At 43.4% G+C, this 10,749-nt stretch overlaps 1 protein-coding gene across 1 annotated transcript; it reads left to right on the top strand.

Annotated features, from left to right (window-relative positions):
* The first annotated feature begins 5,684 nt into the window (after positions 1 to 5,684).
* On the top strand, positions 5,685 to 10,211 carry LOC133921991 (zinc finger transcription factor YY1-like). Its single transcript, XM_062367127.1, has 6 exons — positions 5,685 to 6,088; positions 6,182 to 6,240; positions 8,104 to 8,303; positions 8,411 to 8,500; positions 9,210 to 9,353; positions 9,430 to 10,211. Exons 1-6 carry the CDS (start codon positions 6,045 to 6,047, stop codon positions 9,919 to 9,921), a joined length of 1,029 nt encoding a protein of 342 aa, XP_062223111.1. The 5' UTR covers positions 5,685 to 6,044; the 3' UTR covers positions 9,922 to 10,211.
* The last annotated feature ends 538 nt before the right edge of the window (positions 10,212 to 10,749 follow it).

Genomic DNA, 10,749 nt, shown 5'->3' with positions numbered 1-10,749 from the left:
TGAGGAATAAAATAGAGCAAACACTTAGGATCCAAAGATATACTTTAGCGGGTTGCTTTGGTGGGGTTAGCACGTTTTATTAACCCACATCCTAAGCATTTTAGGCTACTTCATTAAACCTGGCTCCGATGCAACGCTGTGGGGAACCATCCAAATTATATTTTAATTAATCATTAGGGCGATCATTTACACAATCACGACCACAATGATTCACTAGAATCCAATCCCGGTAGTCCCGGCAAGTGTTTTATACCCAAGATCAGAACACACGCCTTTACAACATCATTCATCACATCATGGAATAATAAAGAGCGAGTAATGAAATTATATTACAAGTCTTTAAGTTATTATAGATTTCCATCTATTTACAGAAACGTATGCCAGGAGGACAAAAGCAGAACTTAACCTTCTAGCTGCTTAGAGATACTACACAACGGAATATAAAGTCAAGTACAACACAAGATAGGTGGAGCCTTTTGCCTAAAGGCACCACCCCAAAATGAAATCACCCGAGTAGATGACACTACTCTCGTTTGTCGTCAACATCAGCGGGCATGAAGTAACCAAAAACTACCTCTTCCTCACCTACAAAACTCATCAAAGCAACGTGAGTACAAAGGTACTCGTAAGACTTAATCTATAATGAGTACATATAATAACCTGACTCCAAGGATAATTCATCTGGATAAATTAGCAAGGAGTGGCCATAAAGTTAAGTGAATTTGTATGCAAAAGCAAAATTCAACTCAAGTGTGTGAGCAGCTACACCTAACCACTTATACCCTTCTATCCTGAGATCAACAACATAAACATATACGTAACTTGAAACATCTCAACTCATCATCAACCATCACAACTACTTCCCAACATACCATAACATCATTCTACATCGAGACTCTATGATTGATACAAATGGATATAAGCATGCTCATGACCGAGAGCATGGCAATTTGAATTGATCTTACACCTTGCATGGGGTACATATTTATCCACACGACTCAGGTCCATCCTCTTGGTCCTCGAGATAAACTTTCTCATACCCAGAACTACCCACTTGCACATGCCCCTATGGAACCGGGGTTACCGCGAGCGTGTCTCGGACACCTCCGGCTCCCGGCCACCTTGCTTCTCCTCATTCTTTTTCCCTTACGTGTCATAGGGCCGCAAGGCAAGCGTCAACACGACGTACAATAATCGGCTCATTCGTCCATTATCCGAATATGTGGTAGTACGGAAGGTGCTAAAGTCAACTGCAATAACGGTTGGTGCTTAATCGACCCAGGCGTGCCTATAGCATCCGAGACTTCGTTCTCAAGCCATACATATCGTCCGCCCAAATCTCGCCTCTTCCTCACGATCTCATACCTCCCAACATCATCATTATCTTTATGAACATCAATAAGCTCTAAGCTCCCGAACGATGGTCGAATCACTACTCAACTTCTACCGAGGACATATGAATTGCTAAGCATTTCAGATAGCATTTAAGTTAGACAACAATAGTGTTATACCAAGGCTACAAGGATAGGGATTATCAACAATTCAAGGTAGAAGTAATGCATCAACATAGGTTCTACCCACATACCCGATATAGACTCGCTAACATGCATAACATACATAAGCGATAATTTATCAATTTAGACTCCACATGATCCAAAGTATAAGGTAGAATATGCTTAGATGTTTTCCTTGGTGCTCAGCTTCATAATCAATAGCAACAAACTCCGGTTCGCCCCCGATCACGCCTACGTCATGCTCTGATCCTTCATTCTCTAACGAAGAGCACAGGCAATGTGATGGGCACGAATGAGGTACAATGAGGTATGCTACAAGATGCATAAAGAGTGAGGATGTAGTACAACAAGCTAAGAGCACAAATACACGCAAAAGAACAACGAAGTCTCTGATCCAAGTAACATCGGACTTCTGATTGGAGATCGGAATTTCCGTCCCATCGGACCTTCTGAAAATTTGAAATGCTCAAACGAAACCCCAACTCAGTTCAAAGCACATCCTATAATCATTTGTGAACACCAAAAGATCCAACATATAGAAAGGATTCAATGCTGAAAATACTATTCACCAAGTTGAAAAATTGTTCATCAGAAGTTCCGGATGACCCTTCTTTGTTCTGGACATCATGACAACCCGGAAGTTCTGGATTAACTTCAGGATTCCCCTCCTCTGTCTTGGTCATCGTGACAACACAGAAGTTCCGGATTAACTTCTAGATAACCCTTCTCTGTTCTGGGCATCGTGACAGCCCAGAAGTTTCGGATTAACTTTCGGATGACCCTCCTCTTTGTTGGTTATCGTGACAACCCGAAAGTTTCAGATTAACTTCCAGATGACCCTTCTCTATTTTGGACATCATAACAACCTAGAAGTTTCAGATTAGGCCAGAAGTTCCGGACACCATAAGTTTCGGTCTTCACCGGGGACGTCTCCAGCAACGATTTTGGTTACTTTTGGGGTGAGAATTTTGGACATAGAGCATCACCTTGACCTCCTCTACCGCGTAGGATAACACGCATAAGCCGAAACCTGCCCTAGCTAGGTTGCCTTCAAGCAATGGTGGTGACGTCCATGGTTGAGCTCTTTTGAGCTCAATGCTGGTAGTTCTGGCCATGGGAATAAAATGAGAGGGGGTTGGGGTGTTCACCACGTCCTAGCAAGCTTGTGGCCAGTTGTAGAGGTTGGGGAAAGGTTGGAGCTTTAGATGATGTCGGGGAGGTTGTGACTGGCTTGAGGAGGAAGAAGATGTGACCGATGGGCTTGAGCTTGACGAGGAAGACAACCTCCAATAGGCTATGGTGGGGGACCTCACCCAGGGCCTCCTCCTTGGCCCTTGCTCCTCCTCTCTTCTCCTTCTCCTCCTCTCTCCTTTCTCTCTTGGCTTGGTTGGGAAACGAGTGAGGCAGGGAGGGGATCGATACATTAGAAGGAGGGTATAGGGAGAGAGGTGAGGGAATGACAGGTGGGTCCATAGGAATTTTCTTTTCTGCTAAATATTTTCTCCCTTGTTAATAACAAACAAAAATCTAAACAACCTCTAAAAATTATGCTGATTTTTGCGGTGATTCAACGAGTCACAAAGAACCCATTTTAACTATTTACACTTACATGCAGAAGTTATAATTAAATATAGGAATCTTCAAAAAGAGCTACTTTTTAAAAAAATTCATGAATTATTAGTGCTTCAAGATGGCTTCCAAAAATTATGGAAAAATCACCCAAATTCATCTTATCAAGTGTACTTGACGTAGGAATTGGTTCTGGCCTTAAGTTGCATGGGAAGAATTAAAGTTTCTTTACAAAACAACACTTCCACTTAACTTCAACACTTCAAAAAATAATTACAAAAGCATGTTGCCAATGCATAACCATGATGACATGATGCATGATTATGCTTAATGACATATCTATGAGGTTTTGGATGTGACAAACCTCTCCCTTAAAAGAATTTCATCCCAAGATTCTGGTGAGCTTAGGGGAGAGTATGGTGAATCTAGGAGCTTCAAGACTTGCACGATAACGGAATGGCGAGGATGACATCAAGATGTTGTAGGGAATAGAACTATAGCAACACTCACATGTTGGAGAATAACTCAAGATAATCGGCACGAAGTCGATCTTCATGTTCCCACGTTGCTCCATCTTCTGAGTGATTACTCCATTGAACCTTGAGAAATTTAAATGAACTATGTCATGTCTTCCGTTTGGCTTCATTAAGGATGCAAATATGATGCTCGCAATAAGAAAGATCGGGTTGAAGGTCTTGTTCACCCATCGTTACAACTTCGGTTGGAACGCGGAGACACTTCTTTAATTGCGAGACATGGAAGACATTGTGCACGGCGGAGAGGGATGGAGGTAGCTCCAGTTGATAAGCCACCTCGCCTGTCGGGCAATAATTCGGATGGGGCTAATATAACATGACGCCAACTTTCCTTTTATTTGAAAACGCTATGTTCCTTTGAGAGGAGAGACATTAAGATAGACAAAGTGAAGGAAATACATGAAAATCAAGAAACATTATAAGAAAATATTTAGAGAAGAGAGACCTTGAGATAGACGAAGTTTTTTTTTCTTTCGCAATTCGTTTGAGCCCTATTCTCTCTTCTTCCGCCACATAATTGCTTGTTTTGATTTTCCACTCTTCAGTTAGTGCTCATTTTCTCTTTCCTATTGTCGTCAGCTTAACACAAGTTAAGAAAATACATGAAAATCAGGAAACATTAGAAGAAAAACCATATAAAATTATGACAAATGGAGAAAATTGCCAGAAACCAATTGGAGTATGAGAAATACTCAAAATTATTTGTGGATAAATTTGCAAAAAAAATTAAAGTTTGATGAGAAATTACTAAGAGAAAAATTCAATCTTCCTAAGCATCTACATAATGCTCTCAAATTTTTGGTGTAGTTTTTTTCATGTGAAAATTTAGAACACATTTTCCAAATTCCATTGGTGATCTTAATTTTTTTTTCTAAGTACGCTAATATTTTTATAAATTATTTTCTAATTTTTCTACAATTTTATCCCTTCAATTTCCTTACCAATCAACTTACATAAGAGACATATTATTGCAAGAATTTTCTTTATGTCGTTGCAAAGGACATGTACATTGGTGCCGCCTTATACATTGGCACGTAATTTTGAGATGATTTAACATATAACCCCTATAATAGATTGTCTTTTCAGTTGTCTCGTAGTAATTCCACAGCACTTAATTTATGTATGGAATAAATGAATGTTGTGAGTTATATGGCAATGACATCTCGTATAATGGTGCCAGACTAGTTTCATAGTCCTAAATTTTAGCTCTTGGACCGTTACTTCACCAAACAATAACCTCTTTCTCTCACCCTCACTCTCCTTCACATCACCTAATATCCAATGTGGCATTAAATGAGTGACCTATGAGACGGTTGGTATGTACCAATGTAGCTGCCAAATACAGAGGCTAAGAGATAACTTGTGATGTACTTCTTCCGTTAAAAAATACTAGGTATATTTCCTTTAGGCTCGGTCTTTGAAGTTGAGTTTTGACTAAATTTTTTTCACAAAATATATCATTTCTACCTACAAAACCTATATAGTATGAAATTATTTGGAATTGTGAATGTAATTGTATAATTTTTATACACTAAACATTCTTATAATTTAATTAAATGGTAATCAAAGTATATAAAATTTGATTTTTCTAAAAACAAATACACCTACTATTTCTCAATGGGGAGTATTATTTACATGCACTAACTCTAGTACCAGATATTTCTCTCTGTGCACATGCTTTAAGGGCAAATACATTAGTACCGTCTTATAAGTCGCCTTAGATATATATTTTTAATGATTTAACAGACATCCTACAATAATTTATCTTTTTAGTTGTCTGATATTAATTTTACAACAACTTAATTTATATATGAAATAAATAAATATTGTGAGTTATATAACGATGATAACTCATAAAATGATATAGAGTAGTGTCGTCATAAATTATAGCTTATGATATGGTTGTTTCTCTTTCTCACGTCATCTAAGATCCTACGTAATATTATACGAGTAGACCTATAAGACAGCTGCCGTGTAACCATGTACTTGCCAAATCTAATACTACCAGCTATTTCTTACTGGGGTTGCTTTGCACTTTGCTCCTCGCCGACCTCTCCCGGTCCACCCCCGTTGCACCACGCCCCCCACAGCAATGGAAGACGAGAGACGCACGCCCAGAAAAACGCGAGGGACGGGCGGTGGAGTCCGGTTCGGTCATGGATGGCGTAAGCCATAGATGCTCTCGCGGAGCCAGCAGCCAAGCAATGAAGCAAAGGCACCACCACAGCACCATGTCAATGTCATCGCCCCCCATCGCATCGCACGGCCGGCTCCGACTCTGTGCTCGTTCATACCCACCCCCCACCCGTGCCCGCGACCACCCCTCCTCTCCTCACGGCTCACGCCCTCCCCAAATCCCAATCCCTAACCCTCCCACTCTCCTCGTCGGCCGACCGCCTGCTCGCTCCCCCGGCCCAGCGCGGAGATGCAGGCCGCCGCCCGCCGCCGCTACGGGTGGGTCAAGGAGTGGTGAGTCCCCTCCCCCGCCTCTCGGCCTCGTCGTCGAGCTCCTGTTCCTTCCCTCCCCCGTGATTTGGATCTCACCTGTTCCCCCTCGTCCAGGGTTCCGCAGGACCTGGTCGTCGCCGGAGGCCCCTGCGCGCTCTACAAGTGGGTGCGAGGTACGCTGCTGCGCTGATTGCCCTCCTTGCAGCCGCTGTGGAACTAAAAACGTGACCTTTGTTATTCCTGTAGCATTGCGTGGTATCACGGGACTGACGGTAGTCTCATCTTGTTTACGACCGATCGTCTGACGCCCTTGTATGTTTGTGTTGGTCGCATGAACTTCATGAGAGGTTTATTAGAGGCTTTGGTTTTTTGTTAGCCTCGCAGGTTTATGTGCCGCGCTCTAAGGATAGACATAGAATTTTCCCCAAGGCTTGTCCGCCTGTTTTCTTGCTTGTTACTTCTTCAATAGTAACTACAGTATTGTGGAAAATTTAGGTGCCAGTTCTCATAATTTCGTTTGTATCCATGAGCACTCTGAAAGGGTCCAGCTAAGTAATTGTACCGCACAGCTAATTTGAACATAGGGCCAAAAAATAGACAGACAGTGGAACCGTTTCCTGCTTCTTATGCTGATTGCATCACGTATTCTTCATAAATCGCAATACTTTTGGACTGCAGATAGGACAATTGTTGAGGTTTCTCTATTTCCTCTTTCCAGATTCCAGTATGGTAGTACCTGTAAATCCATTAGTCTTAAACTAAGAGTGATACTAAGTTCACAAACTAATAGCACAAAAGCTGAGATTTTATTTGGAGGTCGTCACCAACATGACAAATGATTTCTTTTGGATTGCAAATGTCTGGTGCGGACAATGTCGCATGTCTCCACTTCTGTTCTTGGCTACTACTTAATTCCGGATATTGTACAGTTCCCATGCAATGTGCCAACCATAGTCACAGGGAACGGGGTCGAAGGCGTGTTCCTCGACCCCGGGACGTCAACCCAATTTGAGGGTTGGGGTCGAACAGGGTCGATGTCCCGATTCCGGATGGGACACACACCGTTACTGCTTACCTGAGGACGAAGGTGAGGACGAAGGCTTACCTGACGCAGACGAGAAGATGTGAAGACGGTGGAGACAAGGGCGGCAGATGAGCAGAGGGGTGATGACCCTCCATGGTGCCAACAAATTTCGCACTGACGCCTGGGCGTTCACTCGGTACCTCATCACCGCGAAGTGCTGTTGAGGGACCAGCGGATCTGGTGGCGCTGTCTCGTGGATCTGGGCACACGTCGGTGGTGGAGGCGTGCGGGGCGCTATTGGTGTTGGATCCGGCAGATTCGGCGGTGCCACACGCTGCGCCTAGGGTTCTACTGGGGTGGCGGGTGTCGGCGATGGCAAACTGGCGGGGGAGGGGAGAGGAGACGGCGGGCGGTGGAGGAGAGAGAGAGTGGAGTCGGTCGAACCAACGCCCCTCGATTGTTTGATCGAACCATAGACCCATTAGCCACATTTCCGTGGAGTGGGTCGAGGATCCAATGGGCCGAACCGGCCCACGCCCATCCTTGCACACTAGCATTGTGTTGTATTTTTGGGTATTCCAGTTTTGCCCCTGGCGCTGGGGTTATTTATGGGATGAACTGCCTCCGAGAGGGAAATACTGAGACTGGTGAATGATCACGTATAAATTACCCATACTACTTTTACAAGCAAAAGGTTTTCTTTAATCACGTGGGCAATTGATAATGCACGTGTTCTTTACAATGAGGCAGCCTGGGTCATCGACTCGGATGAATCGGGGCCGTGTTCCACATCATTAGTTTGTCGTCCCGATGAGGTATACTCCCTTCGTACCACATTTTTGTTAGATGTCGACCCGCAACCCTGTTTCTCGACCTGATCAACCCGGATTTTTGGTGAATATGGTGCCAACAAGGACATTCAACTAGTTGACTTTGTTTCTTGTGCATGCTATTTGTTCCATGATTTAATTATCTCATTTAGCTGGTATGTTCTTTCTGCATTTCTCTACAGAGGATAGGTTGGCTGCTCTAAAAGCCAAGCACAAGGAACAAGGGGCAGAATCTGCAAAGCCTGAACCGAACACCGAAGTTCTCTTCCTGTGCAGCTATGAAGGATGTGGGAAAATTTTTATTGATGCAGGGGCTCTTAGGAAGCATGCTCATGTCCATGGGGAGAGGCAATATATCTGTCACTATGAGAATTGTGGCAAGGTGTTATCTATCACTCTCTCCTACATGATAGAGTAATTTTCAGATTATAGTGACATTGTCCTATCTGAGTTGCTTAGCTAATGTTCTTGCTGAATCTGATTTTGCAGAAGTTTGTAGATAGCTCTAAGTTGAAGAGGCATTTTCTTATTCATACAGGAGAAAAGAACTTTGTGTGCCCTCATGAAGGTTGCGGGAAGGTAATCACCATGTCCTCTCCATTGTGTGATCCATTTCTTGACCGCAGTTTATTCTTTAATCAAGTATGAATGATTTGTATGTTCTCATTCATAAAAAGTTATTAGAAATATTTAATCATGGAGAAGTAATATGTGCTGGATCTAGAAACACTTGATGCTTGGTTTCTTCCAGTGCAACTCTGTACTGGTCTAAAGCTATGAGCATTTCATTATGTTTCTATGGGCTGCATTAAGCTTACAATGTTTTTTTTCTTCTGGATTCAACAAATGCATTATTTCGTACTCCGACATATATCGCATACATACTGAAGAGAACATTGCTGTGTGGACAATGATTTTAGTCGTGATATCTGACAAATAGTTTCTGTAATATACTATGGAGGGAATATGCAACGCTTCCCTCATGCAAACCCAGCCTAAAATGCTTAAATAGTTGCCAAAAATACTTGATATATGGAGGACAAAAATTTCAGACTCAATTCAGAGTTGTGGTACCAACAAGACCAACAAGAGACTTACTTTTTATTTCTAGCATCTTTTTAAGGTCTTTTTGAAGCTTTTTAGGATGCATGGCAGCATGAGGGATGAATAGGATAAACCTGTACTTTTTAATTGCTGAAATGACTGCAGCCTTTGCAGTCTCATCAGTCATCATAGTTATGGATTTGGCACCATGTGTTACTAATGTTCTGTGTTCTGGTTATTGCAGGCTTTTTCTTTGGATTTTAATTTAAAGGCACACATGAAAACACATTCTGCGGATAACTATCATGTGTGCCAGTACCCAGAATGTGGCCGGAGATTTACACAGGAGTCTAAACTAAGGGCTCATATCAGGGCACAACATGAGAAGGTAAGATTTCTTAATATCTGTAAATTTTCACTTGTGAAAGAATATTCTCGCGTGACTAATATAGGTTGGCCTACAGAATCCAGGTGCATCAACAATGAACCACAATACACTAAGAGATCATCATCAGCCCCATAAAACAGTAAAATCTTCAGCAACACCACCAGCACCCTCGGCTGAGCGCCCGTACGTCTGCCCATATGATGGTTGCGACAAGGCATATATCCATGAGTACAAGCTTAACCTCCATTTAAAAAAAGAGCATCCCAATCACTACCAGGACGCAGGTGCTCAAGGTGCTGCTTCTTCAAAGGGCACCTTGTCGAAGAATTCCCAAAGAACCAAGCCGAACATCACCGCAAAGATGCCACCGCCCAAGATCCCTAAGCGCAGAGGAGTATACACAACACCATCTCCGGCTGTCAACATCCCTGAGGAACACCAGTGGCCAAGGAAAGTGCTGTATGAGGATGACAGCGAGGAGACTGAGGAAGAGGGGGACAATGTCGAGGATGGATGGAGATACAGAGCTCCTAGCAGCGACGATGAGGAAACTGAAGATGAAGACTGAGCTGCCTGGCCATTTTCGGGTCAGTAGTTGTGCATATAAACTTACAAGCTTTGGGGTTATAGTTTGCATACATGTACAATGTTAAAATAAGGCTGAGTTGATAGTAGGCAAGGTTGGAGTTGGCCTGTCCCTTCTGAAGTAGGTATCTCTTAAAGAGGAATTGGGACCATTGCTTGCATTCGTATATGTTTGTGCGCGCTGGTTAATGACGGTATCCTTTGGCTGCTACGTCTGGTTTGCGGTTTTGGTGCTTGCCGATTAATCTGGTTAGCCAAATTTTGGTTACACGACTGACTTGAGCCACTTTGTAATCTCTGCATCTTTGCTTTGATGAAGTGACAGAAGGAACAGAGAAGAGGCTAAGATGTGCCCTTGCAAGAGCTTGTGCGTCCACGGGTTTCGCGTGTGCTACTACGAATTTGTGCGTTCCGATGGACCGGCCGTTCCACGCCTTTAATCAGGCTCGCCGGACATGGCCGGTGGTGAGACAGCCGCCAAGAACGAAGTGCCTACGCCGGCGGGACTCGGATCCTCTGACTTCGGGGGTCGAAGTCACGGGCGTGCAGTCGGCTTCAATCCGCCGTCCACTACATCCAAACGTCTCTCATTTGTTCTGCCTTCTCAGATAGCCTTCTGGCGTGGCGTGGCGTGGCCCAGTTCGGCCCAAAAACACGACGAGGCGAACGACGCAGCGGACATTCGTGGAGTAAAAAACAGCGGCTGTAGCAGTGGACTCGAGGGAAAACGCCGATTGCTTGTCAATTTTGGATTGATGACCGATCAATTAAAGGCGGATCAAGCACAGCATGAATCTAACCGGTAAATAAT

Source organism: Phragmites australis, chromosome 6, assembly GCF_958298935.1.
Source record: "Phragmites australis chromosome 6, lpPhrAust1.1, whole genome shotgun sequence".
In the NCBI taxonomy this organism is placed as follows: Eukaryota; Viridiplantae; Streptophyta; class Magnoliopsida; order Poales; family Poaceae; genus Phragmites; species Phragmites australis.
The sequence above is the reverse complement of the archived record's forward strand: the minus strand, read 5'-3'. Positions and strand labels throughout refer to the sequence as shown.